General features: G+C 48.3%; 1 protein-coding gene across 1 annotated transcript; it reads left to right on the forward strand.

The window, feature by feature from the left end:
- NFAM1 (NFAT activating protein with ITAM motif 1) lies at positions 1-27,313 on the forward strand. The gene is made up of 7 exons (XM_065423863.1): positions 1-216; positions 1,797-2,150; positions 3,092-3,204; positions 17,888-18,025; positions 21,556-21,642; positions 25,689-25,784; positions 27,257-27,313. Exons 1-7 carry the CDS (start codon positions 162-164, stop codon positions 27,311-27,313), a joined length of 900 nt encoding a protein of 299 aa, XP_065279935.1. The 5' UTR covers positions 1-161.
- The last annotated feature ends 191 nt before the right edge of the window (positions 27,314-27,504 follow it).

Below are 27,504 nucleotides of genomic sequence, written 5' to 3' on the forward strand. Positions count from 1 at the left end.
GCTTGTTGCATTGTGTTTCCCACCCTGCTGCCTCCCCGCCTCTTCCCTTGCAAAAGGAAAGGGAGAAACGACATCTCAGTTGTGGAGATACCTGACCAAAAACATCTCTCGTCTGTTGGCGTGTCAGATCTGGTTGTTTTCTTACAGCCTTTGACCCTATCATGGCCTCCAGTCTAAATGCCATCTTCCTTCTTCTCTGGCTCCTTCAGCGTGGAGGTAAAAAGTGCTTTCTGTTCCTTTTGTTTATGCTTCCATTTGGTCACATTACGGCATTTTTTCAGCTGGTGTCTTTTGTTAATTTCCAGAGAGCCCCCTCTAGGAACTTGCACATTCCTGCTATTTCTGTCTTTTTAACATTCTGTCTTTTAAGAACTCATAACGAAAATCCGGAAGAGAGGGGGAATATGGAAGTAGTGCCGTGTAACCTACATTAAATGGTTCAGGTTCTCTGTGGCAAGTTCTTCTCAAGCTAATGGCTCCAGGGATTGACAGGAGGGTAGGTATTGGTATCGGCCCTGCATTGCGACAGTGGCACTTTGTAATGGCTTGTGTGAAAGCCAGGTTCATGTAAACCTTGGCATTGTTATACAGGGTGAACTGAAGATGAGGATGATGAATGATCATGCCCTAGACTCGAGAGTGGGGAGAGACCACTCAGTGACAGAAAATTAGCTCCACTGGCAAATGGAAAGAAAAGGCAGTTGGCTGGAGCAGCTCTGATGATTTTTTGATAACTTTTAAAATGCTTTTGCCACTCCTCCGCTCCTATTGTTCTCTATTCATTATTATGTCAAATGCTTTGAGATGGGAATTGCAGGTGCTAACATAAACAGATCAAAGGTTGACTAGTGTTTAGAACTTGACTCGTGATGTCAAAGGGACGGGGGCATATACCCTGTGAAATGGGCTTTCTATTGGCATTTTCACAATATATGGTGTTCCCCTTGAGCTTTTTTGTTCTTTATGCTAAACAAAAAAGGGAACAAGCCTAGAGGCAGCGTCTCCTCTTTGCTTCTGCAGCCTCTGTTGTAACTTCCTATATATCACCACATGGTAAATTGCAGAAGCAGATATCCTTCCAATTGCCTGACAACAATCACGGGAACGATTTCCTCTCTCTCTTAAAGAGATATTATCATGCATGGCTACTTCAGGTCTTCACAGTTCTGCCACTAGTTCCTGTATCTTATGTTCTGACTCGCCCTTTGCTTTGCTGTTTAGAGTGGCAAAAGTTTTGAGTGATGAAGCTGCATCCTCTTAATATTTTTCACGGTCTCAATACTGGCATGCACAGTGTGTGCAATTTCCTTCCTCACTCTCACACCCCACGTACCCAAATACACAGTTACACTGACACACACATTTGCACACTGACACAGAGGCATAGGATTTTAGAGGAGGTGTTATACAAAACATCAAACCAGAGTTAATTTCCACTTTTGTTAGCCATAACCTATTCTCACACACTGAGTAATCAGTCCACTTCCTCCTTTCTTCCGCCTTTCAGCATGCTAGAGTTTTAGAGAAGAACTCACAAAGAAAAAGGGGAAGCCTGGGATTGCAAGTGTATCTAAAACCACACAATATTTATCTAATGGACTCTATAGACCACACAGGAGTTGCCTTGCCAAAACATACCAGTGGTCCATGTAGTCCAGTATCATCCTGTCTCTGACAATAGCCAATCCTGGATGTGGCAAAGCTGGGTGCAACCCCCATGATAATGCATCTAATTGTGTATGTGTAAGCGAGAGAGTGAGTGTGTGTAATGCTAATGATTATCTCCTATTGTCTAGGACGGCAGGTTGCAGGACAGAAGGTCTCAGTAAAACAAACCCCCCTGATCCAGGTCGCTTTTGCCAATGAAAAAGTATCTATGAAGTGCCTGGTCAGCTACCCCTACATGAAGGAATACACCACCTTCACAATCCATTATTACTGGGTGAACTCAGAAGGCAAGAGAGTCACCATCGACAATCGTTCCGTATCTGAAGCAATCCCCACTGGACAGATGAACCAGACAACAGAGAAGGATTACCCACATACAATTGGGCCATCAGAAAACCCCCCTGCTACTGGCACCTACTACTGCGAGGCCGTGTGGAAAAGCACAACAGAAAAAGGAAATGGGGTATTCATCCTTGTTAGAGGTAAGCTCCGACTGCGCCTCACCTAGCCAATGAGAGATCAGAAGAAGAGGTCTGAAAGGCAAAATCTGGCTGGAGTTTCCCCATAAAGGGGTGATTTTTTTTTTTTGCCCTTTTTTTCTTTACATCAAAACAAGGTAGAAACTAGTAATACCTAGCACTTGGGTAGCACTTTTCATCTACAGATGTCAAAGTGTTTTACAAAGGAGGTAAATAGCATTATCCCCATCTGTAAGATGGGGAAATGGAGGCACAGAGAGGCGAAGGCCTGGTTTACACTACAAAGTGTTGCCAACATAGCTATGTCGGCTAGGAGTGCTACCTTACTCTAATCCGTACAAAATGCAACTGCAAATATCATCTTCTTTGCCTGCTGTTCTGATCACATAACCTCCTCTTTGGAGCTCTCCACTGGCTCCCTGTCTTACACCATATCAAACTTATTCTTTTAGCCCTCACTTTCAAGGCCCTTTCATGGCTTTGCCACCCCCTGCTTATCCACGTCTGTCACATGTCCCTGTTTCCTGCGCTCCACCGTACCACCGGTGTCTTCCCCAGTCTACTTCTCCCACAGAGTCTTGTGTTGAACTGTGTGTGGGAGTGGGGGTGGGGGTGTGGAGGGGGTGGGGACGGGTTCAGGACTGGAGCAGCAGAAGGTGAGGTGTCAGGCGTGAGGTACAGTGGCAAAGTTGGAGGCGTTGGGAAGCTTGCAAGGGCCTACCTGTACCTGATTCTGTCCATCACTATCAGTCTTCGTTTTGGGACCTTTCACATTCACCCAGGATGTGATTTAAAAGAAAACATATATTAAAAGATATGTTCTTCAGAGCTGCTTGTGAGTTTTAGCCCTCTGACAGCTATTGAATGGAAAACTTGGGGGTAAAAATGAACAGTGGGTTCTCACCTCCACTCATGCCATGAATCGTTTGCCTTCTTCCTCACAGACACAGGGTACAGAGAGCCCTCTCCGGGCACATGGAAATTTCTCATTGCTCTTACCACTATCCTCACCATACTGAGCATCACTGGAACAGCTCTGCTGCTGTGGAAGAGAAAGGCAAGTCTTAAGATAAGTATTACAGGCGGAGCTGGTAGCGATGCCAGTAGCTAAGGTTTCTTGACACTTCCCATTATAAGACCCTATTTTCAGTAGTTAGTAACTTTACCAAACTTTAACTGTTTGGACTGAAATTTTCCATGCTGAGAGTCTACCTCAGACTGTTGGGTTTTTTTAAGTTTCAGCAAAAATGGTTCAGCCATATCAGAGAACAAGATGAAGGGTAAATATATTGTTTTGTTCATGTTGAAAGCTCCTTGTGTCAACCAGACTGTGTGTGCACTATCCCCAAAGAGCAACTGAGTGTGCTGTAGCCCAGGGCTGCCAGGCTGAGCAGGACTTCCCCTGCAATCGCTTCTCACAGCAGCTGGGGATGTCTGTGTCACCAGGCGCAGGAACTCAGAGCCCAAAAACTCTCTCTTCTATGGTCCCAATGCTCCCTCACTGCTGGCGCCCAGGCAGTGTGGTGGAGAAGCATCCAGTCTGGAATGCAGAAGGGCAGGAGCTAGACCCCTGGGGAAGGTATGCAGTGGAGGAAACAGAATGGACAAGGAGCCTTGGGTGGATATTGGGATTGGCTGGATAAGAAACCGGGGAAAAGGGGTGAGGGACACTGTGGGGCAGGGGGAGGGATACAGGAACTAGTTGGGCAAGGAGACTGGGGCAAAGCGAATGAGGGGAGACTGAGATGAGAAGCCCAGGGAAGGAGACTGGGACTGGCAGCTAAGGTCAGGGAAGAGTGGATCTCCAAGGAGAAGACGGGGACTAGGATGAAGGACTGGGAACAGGAGGAAAATGGGAGGTGGATCAAGGGGAGAGGAAGAATCAGGGCTGGGACAGGAACAGACTAGTGGGGTCAGGGCAGAAGGGGTCAGGTCTAGGGGAAGCAGGGGCATAAGAGTCTGTGCTCATTGGAGCATACTACTCTCCAGAACCTAGAATGGAACCTAGGATTCCTGAATCTCAACATTCCTCTGCTGCCAGCAAATATCTGTGTAACCCACTGGCAAAATGTGTGTCTCATCCACCTCTGGTGGCTGGTCTACATAGGGGATGGCAATCTACTACTGCATTCAGTGACACCGCTAACTCAAGTGGCAAAGATCTGTGCTGTGGACTTACTGCTTCCAGTTTTTCTGATAAACCGTGTGGGTATCAATATGATTCCACATGATGACATTTCTGGTTTTCCATTTCGCTATTTTTAAAAACCTGGGATGTTACATACAAAAACCTACAGTAAAAACATTATTAATGTTGCAAAGTCAAGCAATTAAAACTTAGGAAATGCCAGAATTAAGTTTGCCTATGCATCCTTGAGTTGAGCCACTTATGTGTATGCCTTATGATAGCGTCTTTAGTTACATGATTACATGCTATTTTTTCCATTGGACTTCTGCCTCATCTCAGCACAGGATGGACAGTACTTATTTAATGAGCAACTATTCAATATTTTGGTTTCTCTGCATTGTTCAAGGTGTGGCCCTAGGCCTTATTTACCGCCGCCACTCAAACACTGCTCTGCAGATGAATTATTAATTTCCTTATGGACTTTTCTGTGGCATTTATAACTATAGTGTCATGACCCAAGTCCTGAACCCAGGTCTACAGGGAGGTCATCACTCTCCAACCCTCCATTTATCAGCTTGCTGGGATTAGCTAGACCTGGCTTTCCTTGAAGCCCAGCTCATCTAGGAGTCCCAATTGGTAGAATGCTGGGCCTCCTGATTGGCCTACTCTCCCTACTTAAGCCAGAAGGAGGAACAGGAACTTGCTGGTACAACTGGTCTCCACCCTGCTTTGGGTGCCTCTCCCTGTACTACCTGCTCTTGTCTCCTGGTCCTGACCTCCTGGTTTCCTGACACAGCATGATTCCTGGCATAGACACCAATTCCGTGAGTGCTCCATCTTACAGGGCTTAGGGGAAGGGGTGGAGTGGGGGCAGAGCCTGAGGCGGAGCAGGGACGGGAAGAGGCGGGGTGGTTTGGGTGAAGGGGTGGAGATGGGTCAGGACCTGGGGTGGAGTGGGGGTTGAGTGCCCCCGGGGAAACTTGGAAGCCGGTACCTGTGATTCCTGGTATATAACCCTTGGCTCTTGACCTTCTGGACCCTGGCTCTGAACCCTGGTTGGTGCGGGGACCCTGCCCCACATTAACTACTAGGCATGCCCTTCTCTGATATTCACCCAAGAGTTCTGAAGGAACTTAAGAAATTGCTGAACTACTAATGTGGTATGTAACCTATCACTTAAATCAGCTTCTGTACCAATAGCTAATGTGGAGGATAGCTAATGTGATGCCAATTTTTAAACAGAATCTCCAGAGGTGATCCTGGCAATTGCAGGATGGTAAGTCTAACTTCAGTACAAGGCAAACTAGTTGAAACAATAGTAAAGAACAGAATTGTCAGACACATAGATGAACATGATTTGTTAGGGAAGAGTCAACATGGCTTTTGCAAAGGGAAATCATGCCTCACCAATATATTATAATCCTTGAGGGGGTCGACAAAGATGATCCAGGGGGTGTAGTGTACTTGGACTTTCAGAAAGACTTTGACAATTTCCCTCACCAAAGGCTCTTAAATAAGCAGTCATGGGATAAGAGGGAAGGCTCTCTGCTGGATCAGTAACTGGTTAAAAGACGGGAAACAAAGGGTAGGAATAAATGGTTGGTTTTCAGAATGGAGAGAGGTAAATAGCAGTGTCCCCCAGGGGTCTGTACTGGGACCAGTGCTGTTCAATGTATTTATAAATTATCTGGAAAAAGGGTAAATGGTGAGGTGGCAAAATTTGCAGATGATATAAAATTACTCAAGATGGTTAAATCCAAAGCAGACTGTGAAGAGTTACAAAGGGATCTCACTAAACTGGGCGACTGGGCAACAAACTGAAAGCTGCAATTCAATGTTCATAATGCAAAGTAATGCATATTGGAAAGCATAATCCAAATTATACATACAAAATGATGGGGTCTAAATTAGCTGTTACTACTCAAGAAAGAGATCTTGGAGTCATTGTGGATAGTTCTCTGAAAACACCCACTCAATGTGCAGCCGGAGTCAAAAAAGCAAACAGAATGTTAGGAACCATTAGAAATGGGGTAGATAATAAGACAGCAAATATCATAATGCCCTTATATAAATCCATGGTACAGTGACACCCTAAATACTGCATATAGTTCTGGTCGCCCCATCTTAAAAAAGATGTATTAGAAATGGAAAAGGTACAGAGAAGGTCAACTAAAATTATTAGGGGTATGGAACACCTTCCATATGAGACGAGATTTAAAAGACTGGGACTTTTCAGCTTGGAAAAGAGACGACTGAAGGGGGAATAAGATAGAGATCTATAAAATCATGAATGGTGTGGAGAAAGTGTTATTTACTCCTTCACATAACATGAGAATCAGGGATCACCCAATGAAGTTAATAGGTGGCAGGTTTAAAACAAACCAAAGGAAGAACTTTTTCACACAACGCAGTCAACCTGTAGAACTTGTTGCCAGGGGATGTTGTGAAGGCCAAAACTATAACTGGGTTCAAAAAATAATTAGATAAGTTCATGGAGGATAGAACCATCAATGGCTATTAGCCAAGATGGTCAGGGATGCAACCCCTTCTCTGGGTGTCCCTAGTCTCTGACCACCGGAAGCTGGGAATGGGCGACAGGGGATGGATCACTTGATCATTGGCCTGTTTTGTTCATTTCGTCTGAAGCACCTGGCATTGGCCACTTTCGGAAGACAGGAGACTGGGCTAGATGGACCATTGGTCTGACGCAGTATGGCTTTTCTTATGTTCTTATTCGTAAGCTCTTATGAACATGGCATCAAATAAATTAGAGGAGGAATGAAGAGCTGGCCAAGACAACAGCTCTTGAATCCTGGAGCACCACTCTTTTCATAATGAAGTCAGAGACAGATTATTTTTCTGATTTAAAAAAAATTACAATTATTAGACATTAATAGGAGAGAGAAATCAGGGGTGAGAACCTCTCTCCTCCTTTAGCCCAGTAAGGGAACTGGAGTGAATAAAGGAACACTAACAGTGCCGGTTCCAGTCAGGGCAGGATTTCCCCAGGGCAGGAACTGCAGAAGACAGCTACACACGTCTTCCAAGCACACTCTCACAACTCCTGGTGTGGGGGGTCATGCTGGTGTGGGGTTGGTAGAGGGAGGGGCAGGACTGTAGCATGCAGCTTTGCATAGCATTCAGGAGGTGACGGGCAGCTTTCCAGGAGGCCCCCAGCCTCTCCAGTCCCCAGAGCATCCCAGGATTGGGAAGGCTGAGGCCTGGTCTACACTACGAGTTTAGGTCGACTTTAGCCGCGTTAATTCGAATTTAGCCTGGACACGTTCACACGACGAAGCCCTTTCTTTCGACTTAAAGGGCCCTTTAAACCGGTTTCTTTACTCCACCTCCGACGAGGGGATTAGTGATAAAATCAGCCTTAGGGGGTCGGAATTGGGTTAGTGTGGACGGAATTCGACGTTATTGGCCTCCGGGAGCTATCCCACAGTGCTTCATTGTGACCGCTCTGGACAGCACTGTCAACTCAGATGCACTGGCCAGGTAGACAGGAAATGCCCCGCGAACGTTTGAATTTCATTTCCTGTTTGCTCAGCGTGGAGAGCACAGGTGACCACGCAGAGCTCATCAGCACAGGTAACCGTGATGGAGTCCCAGGATCGCAAAAGAGCTCCAGCATGGACAGAACGGGAGGTACGGGATCTGCTCGCCATATGGGGAGATGAATCACTGCTGGCTGAACTCCGAAGCAGTAAACGAAATGGCAAAATATTAGAAAAGGTCTCCAAGGCCATGAAGGACAGAGGCCATAACAGGGACGCACAGCAGTGCCGCGTGAAAATTAAGGAGCTAAGGCAAGCCTACCACAAAGCCAGAGAAGCAAACGGAAGGTCCGGGGCTGAGCCGCAAACATGCCGCTTCTACGCGGAGCTGCATCCCATTCTAGGGGGTGCAGCCACCACTACCCCAACCGTGTGCTATGAGTCCCTCACTGGAGAAACACACAGGGAAGCGGGTTCGGGGTACGAGGAAGATGAGGATGAAGATAATGTAAATAGCTCACAGCAGCAAGGAAGCGGAGAAACCGGTTTCCCCAACAGCCAGGATATGTTTATCACCCTGGACCTGGAACCAGTAACCCCCGAACTCACCCAAGACCATGTGGGCACACAGGGGACCTCTGGTGAGTGTACCTTTGTAAATATTACACATGGTTTAAAAGCAAGCGTGTTTAATGATTAATGATTAATTTGCCCTGGCAATCGCGGCCAGTACAGCTACTGGAAAAGTCTGTTAACGTGTATGGGGATGGAGCGGAAATCCTCCAGGGACATCTCCAGAAAGCTCTCCTTCATGTACTCCCAAAGCCTTTGCAAAAGGTTTCTGGGGAGGGCTGCCTTATCCCGTCCGCCATGGTAGGACACTTTACCACGCCAGGCCAGTAGCACGTAGTCTGGAATCATTGCATAACAAAGCATGGCAGCGTATGGTCCCGGTGTTTGCTGGCATGCAGACAACATCCATTCCTTATCGCTCTTTGTTATCCTCAGGAGAGTGATATCATTCACGGTCACCTGGTTGAAATGGGGCAATTTTATTAAGGGGACATTCAGAGGTGCCCCTTCCTGCTCTGCTGAACAGAAATATTCCCCGCTGTTAGCCACGCGGTGGGGGGGAGGGGTGAAGTGATCATCCCAGAGAATTGGGTGTGTGGGGGAGGGGAATTAGTTGGGTTTGTGCTGCACGTTAACCCTGAAACCGTAGCCCCTCCTTTTACATTGCAAACCCATTTTAACTGGCCAACCCAACGGGTGCTTGGTATGGTTAATGAGAGCAGTACTGTTTTAAACCATCCCCACATGTTAACAAGGTTAAAAAAGCCAAAAGACTGTGTCTTACCATGGCTGCCTGCAAGCTGAAATCTGTGGCCTGGCACTGCGTGAGTGATCTCTCACACCAAACCGGCAGGCCCTCAATATAAGAGGAAAAATGCGACCTTGTAACGAAAGCACATGTGCTGTGTGATGTGAACAGCAAAATTTAACGTGAAAGAGTGTACCCATTGTTCTCTAAAATGTATCTTTTTTAACCACCTCTCCCTTCTCCTCCACCAGCTGCAAATGTTTCTCCTTCACAGAGGCTAGTGAATATTCGAAAGTGGAAGCAAAGGACGCGTGATGAAATGTTTACAGAACTACAGACTGCCTCCCATGCTGACAGAGCACAGCAGAATGCGTGGAGGCAGTCAATTACTGATTATAGAAAAGCCCAATATGAGCGAGAGGAGAGGTGGCGTGCTGAATCGCGGGCCGAAGAGCAGAGGTTGCGTGCTGAATCGCGGGCTGAAGATGAGAGGTGGCGTCAGCTTGCACACAGAAGGCAAGAGTTGATGCTCCGGCTGCTGGAGCATCAAACTGATATGCTCCAGCGTATGGTTGAGCTGCAGGAAAGGCAGCAGGAGCAGAGACCGCCGCTACAGCCCCTGTGTAACCAACAGCCCTCCTCCCCAAGTCCCATTGCCTCCTCACCCAGACGCCCAAGAACACGGTGGGGGGGCCTCCGGCCACCCAGTCACTCCACCCTAGATGATTTCCCGAGCAATAAGTGTTAAAGTTTTAAAGTTTTAAACTGCAGTGTGTCCTTTTCCTTCCCTCCTCCCCCACCCATCCCGGGCTACCTTTGCAATTATCCCCCTAGTTGTGTGCTGAATTAATAAAGAATGCATGAATGTGAAGTAACAATGACTTTATTGCCTCTGCAAGTGGTGCTTGAAGGGGGGAGGGTAGGGGAGGGTGGGGTGGTTGGTTTACAGGGAAGTAGAGTTAACCGGGTGGGTGGGGGGGCGGAGATTTCATCAAGGAGAAACAAACAGAAGTTTCACACCGTAGCCTGGCCAGTCACAAAACTAGTTTTCAAAGCTTCTCTGATGCGCACCGCGCCCTGCTGTGCTCCTCTAACCAACCTGGTGTCTGGCTGCGCGTAATCAGCGGCCAGGCGATTTGCCTCTACCTCCCACCCCGCCATAAATGTCTCCCCCTTACTCTCACAGATATTGTGGAGCGCACAGCAAGCAGCAATAACAATGGGGATATTCTTTTCGCTAAGGTCTGAGCGAGTCAGTAAGCTGCGCCAGCGCGCTTTTAAACGCCCAAATGCACATTCCACCACCATTCGGCACTTGCTCAGCCTGTAGTTGAACAGGTCCTGACTCCTGTCCAGGCTGCCTGTGTACGGCTTCATGAGCCATGGCATTAAGGGGTAGGCTGGGTCCCCAAGGATCAAGATAGGCATTTCAACATCCCCAATGGTTATTTTCTGGTCCGGGAAGAAAGTCCCTTCCTCCAGCTTTCGAAACAGAACAGAGTGCCTGAAGACGCGAGCATCATGTACCCTTCCCGGCCAGCCCAGGTTGATGTCGGTGAAACGTCCCTTGTGATCCACCAGGGCTTGCAGCAGCATTGAAAAGTACCCCTTGCGGTTTATGTACTCGGTGGCTTGGTGCTCCGGTGCCAAGATAGGGATATGGGTTCCGTCTATCGCCCCACCACAGTTTGGGAATCCCATTGCAGCAAAGCCATCCACTATGTCCTGCACGTTTCCCAGAGTCACTACCCTTGATATCACCAGGTCTCTCATTGCCCTGGCAACTTGGATCACAGCAGCCCCCACAGTAGATTTGCCCACTCCAAATTGATTCCCGACTGACCGGTAGCTGTCTGGCGTTGCAAGCTTCCACAGGGCTATCGCCACTCGCTTCTCAACTGTGAGGGCTGCTCTCATCCTGGTATTCTGGCGCTTCAGGGCAGGGGAAAGCAAGTCACAAAGTTCCATGAAAGTGCCCTTACGCATGCGAAAGTTTCGCAGCCACTGGGAATCGTCCCACACCTGCAGCACGATGCGGTCCCACCAGTCTGTGCTTGTTTCCCAGGCCCAGAATCGGCGTTCCACGGCATCAACCTGCCCCAGGAACACCATGATTTCCACATTGCTGGGGCCTGTGACTTGGTCTAGGTCCATGTCCATTTCCTCATCACTCTCGTCGCCGCGCTGCAATCGCCTCCTCCTCGGCTGGTCCTGGTTTTGCTTTGGCATGTCCTGGCTCTGCATATACTCCAGGACAATGCACGTGGTGTTCATAGTGCTCATAATTGCCGCGGTGATCTGAGCGGGCTCCATGATCCCAGTGCTAGCTATGGCGTCTGGTCTGAAAAAAAGCGCGAAACTAGTATCTGAAGGACCAGGGGAAGGAGAGAGGGAGGGAGGGAGGGGCGAGTGACGACATGGCGTACAGGTACAGGGAATTAAAATCAAGAAAGGTGGCTGTGCATCAGGGAGAAATACAAACAACTGTCACACAGAATGCCCCCCCCCCCAGAGATTGAACTCCTAAGCATGGGTTTAGCGGGCCGTTGATTTGACCGAGGGAGGGGGGAAGGAAGTGAATACAGAACAAATCTATTTTTTACATCTTAAGACGACGGTGCAGCATGACTGATAGCCCTCGGCATTTTCTGGGTGCTTGGCAGCAAATACTGGGCGCTTGGCAGTATGATGATGACGACGGATACCAGTCATAATATACTATTTACTGCCAAAAGGCAAGGGGTTGCTGCTGTGTAGCAATGTAGCCCCACGTCTGCCAGCACCCAGATCGCCGTCGGCCTCTTCTGGGTGCTTAGCAGACAATACTTGGCAGAAAATAGTATACTACGACTGATAGCCATCATCGTCAATACAGTTCGATAGGACAGAGCATGTCTGTCCAGGTGCCAATGATTGATGGCCACTGCTGTACGACGAGGATGGTTACCAGTCGTAATAAACCATCTACTGCCAAAAGGCAAAAGGTAAGGGGCTGGTGCAATGCAGCCCTACGGCTGCCAGCCCCACAGCTACCAGCATCCCAATCGCCGATGAAGGCTACCAGTCATACTGCACCGTCTACCGCCAAAAGGCAGTTAGCTGCTGCTGCTGTGTAGCAATGCAGTCCCACGTCTGCCGGCACCCGGATGACATATGGTGACGGTGAGGTGAGCTGAGCTGAGCGGGCTCCATGCTTGCCGTGGTATGTTGTCTGCACAGGTAACCCAGGTAAAAAGGCGCGAATCTATTGTCTGCCGTTGCTGTGACGGAGGGGGAGGGGCCTGACGCAATGTACCCAGAACCCCCCGCGGCACTGTTTTGCATCATTCGGGCATTGCGATCTCAACCCATAATTCCAATGGGCGCCGGAGACTGCGGGAACTGTGGGATAGCTACCCATAGTGCAATGCGCCGGAAGTCGACGCTAGCCTCGGTACTGTGGACGCGGTCCGCCGACTTCATGCACTTAGAGCATTTTATGTGGGGACACACACAATCGGCTGCATACAACCGATTTCTATAAAACCGGCTTCTATAAATTCGACCTAATTTTGTAGTGTAGACATACCCTAAGCTAATTTGGAGTAAGGCACTCCTTCTGGATTAAGAGCATCCACACATGGTGTTAATCAGGAATAGCTATTCTGGAATAACTCCCCTGTAGGCAAGCATCACAGGCTAGGTCTACACTACGGGGGGGGGGGGGGGGTCGACCTAAGATACGCAACTTCAGCTACGTGAATAGCGTAGCTGAAGTTGCGTATTTTAGGTCGACTTACCTGGCTGTGAGGACGGCGGCGAGTCGACCGCTGCCGCGCCGCCGTCGACTCCGCTTTCGCCTCTTGCTGCAGTGGATTTCCGGAGTCGACGGCAGAGCGATCAGGGATCGATTTTATCGCGTCTTCACTAGACGCGATAAGTCGATCCCCAATAGATCGATTGCTACCCGCCGATCCGGTGGGTAGTGAAGACGTGCCCACAGACTCCAAGTCAGTGCAGGAGGGAGCTCAGGGATCAGTGTTTAGGAAAATTGTCAGGCTTTTCATTTTCCATTGTAGGCAAGTATGTTTGACCCTCTTTATCTTGTGGGGCTGCTCCTCTGCCTCAGGACTCTGCAGTACTACCTACCTCAAAGGTTCAAACATCATGAGATACCTCCTTCCCCCTCAAAAAATCATGGGTTTGAGATGGAAAAAAAATTGATTAATTTTTTTTATTTGTCTTCTGATTATTCCAGTGTTGCTAATTCACAGATTTTATTGTGAAGCTTGCAATATGCGGTGCTTTGCTTAAAACCCCAGCTCCTGGAGTTATGTGATTACAAGAGAATCTCAGCTTTCACTTTTTTTTTTTAAAAAAGAAGTTTCTAGGCCTCAAAGGTTGTGGTGTTTGAAAATGTGGAAACCAAAAGAACCAACATTTTTATTATTTTTAATCTCATGATTTTTAAACCAGTCTCATCTTTCTGAGCACTTGGGGTTGGTAATGCGCTTTAAGCTTTAGATAAGCTGCCTGGTCACAGTCCAAATATGAGATCATTTCAAGTTGAAAATTCAATCTAAAATTCATCACACACACACACACACACACACACACACACACACACACACACACACACACACACACTACGGTTGCCAATCTTGGTTGGAGATATGCCTGGAAGTCCCATCGCATGACATAATATTTAATTAAAGATTAATCTTTAATTCCTGGAGACTCCAGGCCAATCCTGAAAAGTTGGCCACCCACCCCCTTCCCTTCTAAGAAGGAGACTTCACTTTCTCTCCTCTCTATCTCGGGGTGGGAGAGACGTCATTCTTTCCTACTTCTGTTCTCCTCAGAACTCATCACTTACCTTTCTCTGGTCACAATTTCCTAATCCCAGTATTGCCTGCCCCAAAACAGTCAAAAATAATGAGTCAGTCCCCCCGCCCCAAGTGAGATTGGCTTAGATAACGAGATTCTAAAAATAATAAAGGTGGGACTCTTTTTATTTGTCTTCTATGTTTGGTTCCGTTTGTACTCACACTTCTGAGTTTTTCTCTACACTTGTGAGGGCTAGACACATCCCTTTTTTTTTTTTTTTTTTTTTTTTTTAATGAAAGCTGAGATTGTGGTGTATTCACATGACTTCAGTAGCTGGGGCTTTTGGAAAAACTCCAAACAGCATGAGACTTGCAATAAAATTGCAACACTGCACCCATCCCCCCAGTGACCTCCCCCATCTTTCCTCCCTTGCCATTTTATCTCAGGTTCCTTCCTGCCCTCTGCTTCTTCTAGGGTGACCAGATGTCCCGATTTTATAGGGACAGTCCCAATTTTTAGGTCTTTTTCTTATATAGGCTCCTATTACCCCCCACCCCCATCCCGATTTTTCACACTTGCTGTCTGGTCACCCTAGCTTCTTCCACAGTCTCCTTTACTTTCCCCTCAGTCCCTCTGCTGCTACCACTCTCCCTCCTTAGCTCTCTAGATTGTCCTGTCCTCCTATATTCACCTACTCCATCCCCACCCCACCTGCCAGTGTCCTTCCCTGTGCCCCGTAATCACCTCCTCTTTGCATGGCCCCTCCCTGCCTGCTGACAGCACACACCTTTGCTAAAATGTAGCCTGACTTTAAGTCTCATTGGAGACACTAGGAGGTGGTGGCCCTCTTTTCTAGGGTCAACCTAACTGCTACCTGCACAGGCTGTAGGGAAATGGTAGCCATCTTAATTAAGAGCAGCCTGGCATCAGGCCCACTAATGGGGTATGGGAAATGGTGGCCATTTTGGGAAAGGGCAAAACTTTGTGAGGTTGCTCCTGTTCATCCCTACATCACAAGAGGCTTCAAGTCAAAATACCCAACATGAGTCTCACAACAAAAATGTGATTGCTGGCAACTCTCTAAAGTCACAATCTCCCCCCAGTGTCCTGTGGGTCCTGAAGCAGGGGAGCAGCCTGTGTGAGACTACAGCCTTGCCCCCTGTGCCTCATCAGGGTGCTCACCTAGCTCAGGCCTCTATGATGTCTCTTTTCAGAGTAGCAGCCGTGTTAGTCTGTATCCTCAAAAAGAACAGGAGTACTTGTGGCACCTTAGAGAATAACAAATTTATTTGAGCTTAAGCTTTCGTGGGCTACAGCCCACTTCATCGGATGCATAAAATGGAACACACAGCAAGAAGATATTTATACATACAGAGAACATGAAAAGGTGGGAGTAGCCATACCAACTGTAAGAGGCCAATCAATTGAGATGAGCTATCAGCAGCAGAAGAAAAAAAACCTTTGATGTGATAATCGAGATGACCCATAGAAGGTGTGAGGAGAACTTAACATGGGGAAATAGATTCAATTAGTGTAATGACCCAACCATTCCCAGTCTCTGTTCAAACCTAAGTTAATTGTATCTAATGTGCATATTAATTCAAGTTCAGCAGTCTCTCTTTGGAGTCTGTTTTTGAAGTTTTTTTGTTGCAAAATTGCCACCTTCTAGTCTGTCACTGAGTGGTTAGAGAGGTTGAAGTGTTCTCCCACTGGTTTTTGAATGTTATGATTCCTGATGTCAGATTTGTGTCCATTTATTCTTTTGCGTAGAGACTGTCCGGTTTGGCCAATGTATATAGCAGAGGGGCATTGCTGGCCCATGATGGCATATATCACGTTGGTAGATGTGCAAGTGAACGAGCCCCTGATGGCGTGGCTGATGTGATTAGGTCCTATGATGGTGTCACTTGAATAGATATGTGGACAGAGTTGGCATCGGGCTTTGTTGCAAGGATAGGTTCTTGGGTTAGTTTTTATGTTGTATGGTGTGTGGTTGCTGGTGAGTATTTGTTTCAGGTTGGGGGGCTGTCTGTAAGCGAGGACTGGTCTGTCTCCCAAGATCTGTGAGAGTGAGGGATCATCTTTCAGGATAGGTTGTAGATCTTTGATGATGCGTTGGAGAGGTTTTAGTTGGGGGCTGAAGGTGACGGCTAGTGGTGTTCTGTTATTTTCTTTGTTGGGCCTGCCCTGTAGTAGGGTGACTTCTGGGTACTCTTCTGACTCTGTCAATCTGTTTTTTCACTTCAGCAGGTGGGTATTGTAGTTTTAAGAATGCTTGATAGAGATCTTGTAGGTGTTTGTCTCTGTCTGAGGGATTGGAGCAAATGCGGTTGTATCTTAGAGCTTGGCTGTAGACAATGGATCGTGTGGTGTGTCCTGGATGGAAGCTGGAGGCATGTAGGTAAGTATAGCGGTCAGTAGGTTTCCGGTATAGGGGTGGTGTTTATGTGACCATCACTTATTAGCACAGTAGTGTCTAGGAAATGATGTCTCTGTCTCTCTTGCCTTCCATGTGCTGTGAGGCTGCCAATTTGTTCCAGGCCCCTGTGAAATCACTGCCTTTCACCCTGTGTCCTGTGGGTCTGCGGCCCTGACTCCAATCTGATTAATCACTCTCTCTCCCACGCACCTGCCAAACTACAGGCCTTTGGCCTGAACTTCAGGCCCTTGGAAGATTGTTCAGGCACTCAGGACTTTTGGTACAGCCACAGCTATCTATCTTGTGAATGCCGGATAGTAGTGGGCATGGAAGCGTATCATCCTTATAGTGTGTATGGAGAAGGAGCTAACCTGCTTTTTAAAAACTAAACCCCAAAACGTATCAAAGCAGTGCTGATGCTGGGTTTTTCAATCACAATTTGTTCTGTGTTTTGTGCCTTATGAGAACTAAATGAGGGGTGGGGGGGACTGGCAGATATCTCCAGATTTTGAGTTGACCCACAGATTTTTTTTTTTTTTAACACCAGAAGGGACCGTCTAGGCTGACCTGCTGTATAATGCTGGCCATAGAATTTCTTAACGCAAGTTATCTAGGCTTGAAGATTTAAATGTTTATCCCTAATTACTAATGGATTGGAAAGTAGTTCATCATCCTCATGTGATTTGAGACAGATGTCATCCTGCTTCTTTCCCAATACAGGACAGAAATACTTTTCAAATACTTCTGCCTTTTCTGCATTGTTATTAACAATTTTCTTCAGCCAGGAGAGTGCTTGTGGTGGCAGTGGTTTCCCTGCCCCATGTTGGTAGAATGACACTCTCCTTCACAAAAGGAAAACCCCTCCACAAAGTCATGAATGAATATTGCCTTGTATTATGCGGCACCTTACATTTCTGTCCTTTGTATACACAACGTGGGAGGGGGTGATGACCTTGTCAGATCTCACAAGCTAAGCGGGGTTAGATTTGGTCTGTAGTTGAATGGGAGAGCTCTATGGAAAACTCATTTGCTGAAGGAAATGGTGTTGGTGATTCCAGAAGAGGTCATCTTCCTTCAAGTCAGTACTGGACCAATGCCTCAGTGTATTACTGACCAATAAAAGGTCTCTTGGTACTCTTCTCAAGGGTTGTGATGTTAGCACTTGTTTCCTGACCAAGTCCCATTTTGAGTAATTGCATTCTGCCCTGCTAACATTCCCCCTACAGTTGCAGCTGGGTAGGGCTGCCTTTATTTCTTGTTCTACAGCATTGCTATGTGCTGTTAAATGGGTGCAAGCTCCACCCCAGAGATGTCTGTATTGTAGAAGTCATTTTTGTGTAAACACAGAGAGTCTGGTTCACACAGTTTTACACCAACTTTAACCCAGCTGTTTTCACTGGTTTACACTGGTGCGAGAGGAGGGTTGAGCCCACTGTTTTCAAAGTGGTCTTTTGTGATGAAAGTGCTATAGAAATGTGATTCACTAGTTATCACTGATCATGTGTGAAGTACAAGATTCATGCAAACATTTATTTCACATTTTGGAATGTCGTGTGTTTACAACAGACCTGTCATGTAGTGTCTTGTCCTAAGTTGGTGGTGTGTCCTGGGAGATGCCCAGATGTCCTCCAGAGGTGCCCAAACCTAAACACAGGAGCCCAAGCCCCTTCAGGAAGCTCAGAACCATCTGGCTCCATCTACACTGTGAGTACCACCAGAACTACCCTCATCCCCAATGTGGCCTACTGCTAGACCTCCATGTGTACACCAGCATGGCACCATGTAAAAACAGGGTGATCTGGGGGGTGGAGGAGAGAGACAATGCTGTCCATTCACCTCAGTATAAGGAAGGATTTGATTCTAAAGATTGGGTTGGCGAGGAGGCGAGGCATCTGCATATGCCGTCTTCTCTCTATAACTTTTGCCTTCTGTTCAGAATAAAATTGACACCCTTTTACCACTCCTGACACTGGCCGAGGGCAGCTGTTTCCATTCGCCTAGCCTGGTGGTGGCAATGCCTCTGTTTACCCAAGGAGGGGAAGGAATTGCTTAAGATGGGCAGCAGGGCAAATGTGGAAGGGAGTAAAAGGGTGAAAGTGAGCAGAGAAGAATATTGGCTGAATATCAGGAAACCTTTTCTGAGCATGAGATCTATAATGGAGTGGAAAAGTCTCACAAGGGGAGAGATGGAAGCTCAGTTGCATGAATCATTTGTGACTGGACAAAGATCTGGAGAATGTACTGTAGGGAATGCTAATGCGCTGCCAAGAAGGGTGGGATGCTGATGTGGACAAGAGGATGGACTAGGTCTTTTTTAGCTCAAACTTCACGGGTTCTTATGAGGCCGGTAGGGTTTAGTTTGGTTTTTTAATTTTTGGAACTGAGGTTTTAAAAAAAAGCAGCTGGAAATACCAGAGTAATAATTTGGGGGAGGGGAATTAATTTGATAAATCTTTTACTTTCAGAAATAAATTTCTTTTTAATTCAGCTTTTTAGTAAACATGGAGAGTTTTTCTGTAAAAGTGGATGATTTCTGCAAGGAGGTTAAAAAAAAATTCCAGTCCAGTTCTCGCTCAGTCAGCATTGTCATGCATCCTCAGCTTCATCTTAATTACACGTTCCGTCATGTTGCCTCGTTCAAGGTGTCTACCTGAAGTTTAAAATAACAGTGTTTTAAACCCTGGGCCAGCTTTGTGAAAGTGCCCCTGGCAAGGGCTGGTGGACTTGATGGTGCAACCTCCCCACTGCTCCTTCTCCATGAGGGGCTAGGAACTGGCCGGGGTGGTCCCCAAAATATAGGTGGGATTATTTTAGAATGGGGCACCGCTAATTTCCCTGGGAGATGCACTCATTTAGTGTCTCTTGGGAAGCGTTAGCTGCAGAGGTTCCTAGGGAACCCTGGCAAGAATGTAAAGGTGCCATTCACTGGGATGAAAGCCTCCTCCAGCCTAGCTACCCAAGGGTGCAGATTGCACTCCTGTTTCCCGGTGCCTGTGGGTGTGAATCTAGCTGATCTAACAGGACAGGGTAAAAAGGAGTGTTGTGGGGCCTGAAGCTCTTCCTTTGGTCCCATCTACGCTATGAGACGCTAGTGTGGTGCTGGAGCTGGTTACCATACAGTAGCACACACAGCCTGATTTCTCTGTTGCCGAGACGGATTAGGGGTTTGTGGGGCCGTGGGCCAGAGCAAGTGGGGACTTCTCTCCACCTTTTCCGCCTGCAGTCTCCCCATTGTTCTCCCCCTGACAGGGCGCTGGGTCAGGGCGTGGGCGCTTCCCCTGCCCGCCAGGTGCTCCTGCTGGGGAAATGGGGTTGGGGCACAGGGGCTTGCCCTGCCCCACCAGCCCGGGACCCCTGCCAGGGAGCGGGGGCTTCCCCTGCTCCCCCGCAGGAGTGCTGGGCGGGCAGAGTGGGTCGGGGCATGGGGGCGCCCATATTTCCAGGTGCCCCCCAATTGGCTAGGGCCCCTGGGCATGGGCCCCATTGGCCCAATGGCTAATCCACCATTGCTTTGTTGCTGGGAGAAAAATGCACAGGGCAAGAGACTGTCTGTGACCAGCAGCAGGAAAGGAATGGAGAGCAAGGAAGATGAGAGGAGAGCTGTGTGTGCGTGCACATGCATGTTGGGGGCTGTGTTCCGAATGAGTGGCCAGATGAAATAACTGTTAATGTTTGCCTCTTTTAAGGGGCGAGTGGGGGTAGGAACCACATGATGCTCTACTCATTTTGGCTGCCCAGTCTGTCTCAAGGCCCCTAGGCAGCCTGTTCATCCCCCTCCCAACACATTCTGCTCTTCTTTAAATCATGATCACTTTGAGCCTGAACATTTATAATTCCCAGGGAAACGAATGGGGTGATAGATGCTCAGCGCCTCCCAGGATCAAACCCAGTCACTTGCTTTTTCCCTTTGCTGTATTAAGAGACATGACAGTCTCATTCACTTTGCAATCCCTCCCTAAGAGCACCTTCCCCTCCTGCCTGCCTAAGCTCCTCCCATCCTCTTGTTGCCAGAGAAACAGCCACCTTGGCAACCTGCTGTCATCCTTAAAATACACATGGAAAAGTCCTCCTGATTGTTTTATTAGATCCTCCGGGCAGATCTGGAGCATCATTCAATCTGACATGCATCTTTAGTGACACGATTATCTGAGGGACAAGGAGATGCTCACACGTGTAGGATGTGTGTGTGTGTTTCTGCATGTACCTGTGTGTGAGCATTCAAGGCAGAGCTTAAATTCTTATAGCGTATTTCCCGGAGGCCCCCCTTAGCCCTCCCCCCATTCAGGGCTCCAGCTTCAGCTGCGGGGCAGGGAATCTCGGGGCTTTAGCCTCATGGGGGGGGGGGCGCCCTAGGGCTCAGGGCTTCTGCCCTGCGGGGCACCTGTATTGGGGCTTGGGCTCCAGGCTTCAGCCACAGAGCCAGCTCGCAGCCCCCCTGAGGTTTGAAAATATTTACCGGAGCTCCACTCTGGACAGCTCTGGCTGAATTTAAGCCCTGATTCAGGGGGAGTGTGTGGGTGTATGTATGTAAGTGTGATTTAGAATGTGTGTGTGAGCTAGACTCTGGGTGTATGTATGTGTGTGTGTGTGTGTGTGTGTGTGTGTGTGTGTGAGTTCCTATATTATTTCTGCATTCTAAGGAGGAAAAATAGTTCCCGGTTTAAAAAACAAATGCAAATTGTCCCCATTATAAGTGAGTATGAAGTTCCCACCTTTTGCTGTGCTGTTGGGCATCAGGACATCAGCTCAGCCACTCTTTCCATTCCCAAATGCCCAGCGTGATTGTGATTGGAACCTGGGAGTGATGTGCACACTAGTGCCAAATTGTACCATTCAGAGCTCATCTTGCTTGCAGGTTCACCTCCTGTCCCACCGAGCAGTGAATGTCCCCCACAGAGGAGGGTCTTATTCTGCACTGTGTGAAGAATTTGGAGTAGATGGAGGCAGGTGGGAGGGGCCCTGCTTTCTTAGATTTATATCCTAGGGAGAAAAAAAATCTCGTCATGTCTCCATGATTCAAAATCATGACAAGGACGGGGCTGCCCTGTGCAGTTAGGGCAGGAAGCAGTTTCCAGGACTTTTGCAGACTTTGGGGACGCAGGCTTTAGGCTCATCAGAACTCAAATTTAGGATGGATGACAATCCCTGACCACAGCAGGCAACTGCATTTTTTCACCTCTATGCACTGCATGTTTGTGATGTGACACAAGCCCTCTTTCCTCTCCCCGCTCTAGTGCCTAGAATCCCACCAAGCTGAGGTCTATTCTGTCCTTGAGGATAACACGAACAGCTTGTCGCTTGAGAAGAATCCCACTGCTACAGTAAGTCTCCTCTCAAGTAATCCTGACCCTGTCCTGCTGGGGGTTCCCTTTGAAATTGGGCCTGGCATAGAAACCACCACAGAGCTGCTGTGCCCGTACAAAGGCAGTAAATCTAACTGCTGCTTCCACTCCTCCCACCCCGAAAAGGAAAGGCTGAGTGCCTCCCGCCCCTAGGCTGGGCTTATGCATGTTGAATCTTTCTTCTCTCTGGTTAAACAGTTGGTTTGTCAAACATTATTAGTTCGGGGAGGCCTGGTTGATATAGGTGCTGCGATGTGAGATTTGCTCTGAGGCATGGTGGCAGATTTGAGATAATTTCTGGCAGTGGAAACCTCCATGTGTGCAGACCAGACTAGGCCTTCATGGAATATGGGCTGGTCCTGGCCTCCAATATGGCCCTTTTGGACTGCTCAGGCAGTGCAAAGATCAGGCAGCTGAAGAGTCGGCCAGCATGGAGAAGTCCTTGAATATGGGCATGGCTCTGAGACTGCTCTAACTTCTGCCAGGGTTGATGCAACCCCTGACAGCCGTGGGGGATCAGGGAAAGGGAATGTACAGCCATGTTAGCCTCCTCTGCATTCTGGTCCTACACTGAGTGCAGGTCGGCCAGCCCTGGAAACTGGGCTCGGGGTGTTCTGAACCCTATATATCATTTGTGTTTTCCCCTTACTGTCAAGATGAAAACCATATTGAGTGAAATGCTTCTTGAGCAACTGCTCAAGAGATTGACAAGAGTCAGCTGCTTAACAGAAGTGATGGGCTAATAAAAGTAGAGCAGAATTGTGCCCTATATGGTAGGGGACATTTTGGAGCACTCTCAAAATGAGAGTGTGCCTCTCTTAGTTGGACTCCTGTGCAGGTTTCCTTGTACTGTGTGTGTTTGGTTGGTTTTGTTGTTTTGGGGTGGGGTTTTTTTTTACGAACACTTTGGATTCAATGACTTTTCCCAGTTGTTGCTGTTTATTATTGTGAGCGGGGTGGAACCCCTGCCTAGCAGTTAGAGTCTCTGGTGGCAGCCTTGCCTACTGGTTAGGTAGGGTTACCATATTTCAGCAAGCAAAAAAGAGGATGGGAGGAGCCCCGCCCTAGCCCCGCCCCTGCCCCTCCCACTTCCCGCCCCCCTCAGAACCCCCAACCCTCTCCCCGTTCCTTGTCCCCTGACTGCCCCCTCCTGGGACCCCTGCCCCTAACTGCCCCCCAGGACTCCACCCCCTACCTAAGCCTCCCTGCCTCTTGTCCCCTGACTGCCCCCTCCTGAGACCCTCCCCCCATCCTAACTGGCCCCCTAGGACCCTACCCCCTACCTGTACCCTGATTGCCCCAACCCTTATCCACACCCCCACCCCCAGACAGACCCCTGGGACTCCCACGCCCCATCCAACCACTCCCCACCCCCTGACAGACCCCCCCAGAACTCCCGACCCATCTAAACCCCTCTGCTCCCTGTCCCCTGACTGCTCCGATCCCTCTCCCCACTCCTGCCCCCTGACAGCCCTGCCCCCAGAACTCCCAAACCCCCCCCCGCTCCTTGTCCCCTGACTGCCCCCTCCTGGGACCCCTGCTCCTAACTGCCCTCCAGAACCCCACCCCCTACCTAAGCCTCCCTGTTCCTTGTCCCCTAACTGCCCCCTCCTAAGACCCCCCCCACCCTAACTGCCCCCCAGGACCCTACCCCCTACCTGTACCCTGACTGCCCAAAACCTTCTCCACCCCCCCAAAAAGCCCCCCCCCGAACTCCCGACCCCCCCCCCGTCTCTTGACTGCCCCCTCCAAAATCTCCCTGCCCCTTCTCCTGCCCCCTGGCCCCCTTACCCTGCCGCTCAGAACATGGTGTTGGGCTCTGTGCGGAGCCGGACACATGGCTGCGCTCCCCAGCGCAACACACAACCTGGTCCCTGCCCCCGCACAGTGCTGCCGGAGCGGGGCGCTGGGCAGCAGGGGAGGAGGAGCTGCCGAGGCCCGATGCAAACGGCCCGGCAGGCCGGCCGGCTCAGAATGCGGGGGAGGAGGAGCTCTACAGCTGCTCAGGAGTCCAGCCCGGCAAGCTGCGGGGGAAGGGCTCTGGCTGCCAGAGCCCCATGCGAGCGGCTGAATTTCCTGCAGCCCTCCCAGCCGCGCCTCGCTCTGCATGGGGGGGAAATCCCGGACATTTTTAGTGATTTACAAATTCCCCCCCGGACGCTATTTTTAACACAAAAAGCAGGACATGTCTGGGTAAATCCGGACGAATGGTAACCCTAGGTTAGGGGTAGGGGAACCCAGGCCCTCCCACTTCACCAGGTTCTGACCTAGGACACTCTTGGGCACCACAGGGAAGGCAGTCACTTTGTGTAGTCCAATTAACACCCTTCCCTGGGTCTCTTCCTACCACTCAGTCCCTCCTTGGGGTGTGTCATAGCTTGCAGTTATCTCTGTAACTTGCTGTGTGGGCCTTTGCAAGCTAAGGAGTCACAGCTTCATGCAACCACTCTCCTCCTGAGATACCTTCCTGGCACAGTCCCTCCATCACAGTGGCTGCAGCCCCACCTCTCTCTCCACCCACCAGCCTGTTGTGCTGAAGAGACTCTCTCTTAAGGCCCTCCTCCAACCGGAGCATGCCCAGCAGGCCTGCTGGGGCAGGGCTTCCTGGGCCCAGAGTTATTCCTGCACCCCTATCTCTCTCCAACGTGAGGTTTGTCCACCCCATCACAATTACCTTTTGCACTCAATTTGGAGAGTAAAACAAGGTTTGGTGAGTTTTGCCTCATTTCCAGCTGGTTTCACTTTCTGCTTCTTGTGCATATTATGTGTTCAGGATCCAATAAGTAAATAATGTCTCACATTACCTACAATAGTAGAACAACAAGGACAAGGACAGAAAGGAACAACAAAAATAAATCATGTTAGCACAGCGAAAGGGCTCTTGTTTACAAACTACCTCCAGCCTGATCCATTTCTAACTTCAGAATCCAGTTAACGCCAATTGTTTCCCACTGCCAAACTCTTTGGAACTCTGTGTCCAGAATCTGCTGGGCATTTCAGGTGCTGTAACCACAGACACCTTCGCCACAATTCTTAAACTTGGCACTGGTCTGTTTGGGTTGCAAAGATAGGAGGGAAAGTTTTTGGTTATAAAAAACAACCACCACCACCCCCGATTCCTTAGTTTTATTAAAATTATTATTGTAACAGAAGCATTTCTATTCATATTCTCTTGTCTTACTAAACCTTTTAGGCCTGAACCTTCTTGGCAAGTTGAAAAGTGTAGTGTGGACAGTGCCTAGCAGCTGAATCCACCACTAGCATAAGCGGATGCAACTCTGAGTGTGGCCCTCCAACTGCATATTGACTTTGGGACATGGCATAATAGGAGTTGCTATATTGGATCAGACCAATAGTCCATCTAGTCCAGTATCTTGTCTCCAATGAGCAGCAGCAGCAGCTTTGGAGGAAGAAACCCTGCAGTAGGCAGTTATGGGAAAGTTTCCTCCTCTCCCCAAATAGAGGTTGGCATATGTCCCAAAGCTTGAGTGGTCATATCCCTTCCAAAACTCTTGTTTACTTTACAAATATATTTACTATTATAACATTGAATAGTCCAGTTATCCATAGAAATGTCTGGTGCTTTTTGGAATCATGCCAAGCTCTTAGCCTCAGTGATATCTTGTGGCAATGAGCTCCACAGACCAATTGTGCACTGTGTGAAAAAGTATCTCCTTCTATCACTTTTACATTTTTACTACCTTTCAATTTCATTGGAGGCCCTTTGTTCTTGTGTTCTGAGACCAGAAACACAGGAGATTCCAACTTACCTTTTATCCCATTCATTCTTTGTTAGACTTTAATCATGGCCATTCTTCTTTGGGCAATCTGAGCAATTCAGCCAGGGAGCTGAGACGCTGTGTACACATCATGTTGCTCTTCACTAAATATGGAACACTCAGCGTGTTATCAGAACCCTGGGACTGCCACATGCCAGCCAGTTAATTTGGAGGTTAGAGTGTTCGGAGAGTGGATGCTAGGGCAAAGTGACCTGTTACTGAGTGATGTGGGTATGTCTTTTGTAGCTTCAAGACATGAACATCTCGCAGCCAGACAGGGTTGAAGATAGCAATGAAGACTGTGGGAAAACAGGGAAGAAGAAAAAGAAGAAGAAAGAAAAGGTAAGAGCTTTCTACAACGCTGCCGTCAAAAGCAGCCTCATACCTTGTGTTCAGCTGATCACATCATTCAGAAAGAAAAGAACTAAGCATTGTAGTGATGTTTTAAATCTCACCCTCACTTACCACGTGTCCTGTGTCCAGACTCAGCTCTGCGAGGGGACAAGGATGGAGGGGAGGTTCTCTAGCAGGTGCAATGTTAGGAATGGAATGGGAAGGTTTGCATTAGGCAGCTCCCAGCTGCTTCCATGCCAGCCTCTGTCTGCAATGAACACAGAGTGATTGAAAACAGGAAAGTCATGATAAACATGGTGGGCCAGATTAATCTGTGGTGTAATTCCATCAAAGTCAGTGAGGATAAATTTGGCCCAAAATGTCCATGGCCTTCCCTGTGCTAGAGAATTTTGATGTGCTGCCTGCCACTGCAGTCCGTAGCTCACCTGTAACACATCACATGCCCACACATAAAATTACAATCAATACTCCACAAGTATTTGCGCTACTATTAGGACAGGACTTGCTTTGAGCAAGGCTGGCGACTGTTGCTGCATTGACACTGGGGATTCTTAGATTCACCCACCATGGCGCTAGCACTGGTGCCGTTTCCCCAATGCTAGTAATAGTGGGAGGGCTAGTAGAGAGTAGGTGCCAGTGATTTTTGCCACCCTTTCCGGTAATTCTGCTCACGGTAGGCCTAGGCAACATGATGATAAAATGCCAGTGATTGATTTAGACCAGCGCTCTAACTGTTGCTACCACCAGCACAGTGGCTGTGTTTGCAAGGAATGCCATATGTGGATGCAGGGCATGAATGCACCCATAACTGGAAGGCTGGTGTGGGTGCACTGCACCACTGCAATATCCACCAGTTCAGCTAGTAATGAATAGGTCAGTTCTCTGGTGTACATGCGCCCTTTGGAGAGTCCACAGTTGGCTTTTTTTGTAAAATGTTTCCCATTGATGCCCCGGAGGAATTGCTAGTGTAGACAGGGCTTCATGCAGCCACTGGCAGTTCAACTACTCAGTTGTCTAACATTGCTCACAGCAACAGCAGGAGTATGTGACCCAGTGCTTAAAATGTCCGTGTCTGTCGGTGCCTTGTCTCTGCAAGATACAGTGGTGGAGGAAAGATTCAGCTATTGAAGAAACAGAATTGGGAAGGTCAGGGAATTCCTCTTTCACAGAATCCAGACTGATTTATTTTTTACTTTTGGAATAACCAAGATCAATCCCCCTTCCCAGGTGGATTGGTTTTTTTGGAACAGTGGAAAATAGGAAGCACCTTTGTGCCTGGAGCAGGGTTATTAATGTTCATCTCCGGGGGAGCAGCATTCCACTGGCTGAGTTAATTCCATTCTGTGGATCACTAGTGGCCATTGCTAGTGGAAAGAGTTGCAGAGGATACTTCTTAAGAATCAATCTGGCTGTTTGAATAATTTTTCTCCATTTCTTTTTTTCTTTTTACCATTTTGTAGAAATCTCAGCAAGAAACTCTGGAAGAACCCTTTGATACCCTGTATGAGAATATCTAAGGGGAAAGACTGATCGTGCTTGGATTATACATCTCTGAGTATGAGGGAACTGCCCCTCACATCTTTAGTATCCATCTGAATTCTCCAGAGATTCATGACACACTTATGGCAGAGACCCTAGTCTCTTTCTAATCTGTTCTTTATGGACCTCAGAATTCCTCTGTTCTGATCTCAGGGTGGCCCAGGCTGCA

Source organism: Emys orbicularis, chromosome 1 (assembly GCF_028017835.1).
Source record: "Emys orbicularis isolate rEmyOrb1 chromosome 1, rEmyOrb1.hap1, whole genome shotgun sequence".
NCBI classification, from domain to species: domain Eukaryota; kingdom Metazoa; phylum Chordata; order Testudines; family Emydidae; genus Emys; species Emys orbicularis.

What these genes read in the sequence shown, in the direction of transcription:
- NFAM1 (XM_065423863.1), top strand. Translation starts at nt 162, where the DNA reads ATGGCCTCCAGTCTAAATGCCATCTTCCTTCTTCTCTGGCTCCTTCAG. An exon ending in CTGGCTCCTTCAGCGTGGAG is followed by an intron (nt 217 to 1,796) that starts GTAAAAAGTGCT and finishes CCTATTGTCTAG; the next exon opens with GACGGCAGGTTGCAGGACAG. An exon ending in GGTATTCATCCTTGTTAGAG is followed by an intron (nt 2,151 to 3,091) that starts GTAAGCTCCGAC and finishes TCTTCCTCACAG; the next exon opens with ACACAGGGTACAGAGAGCCC.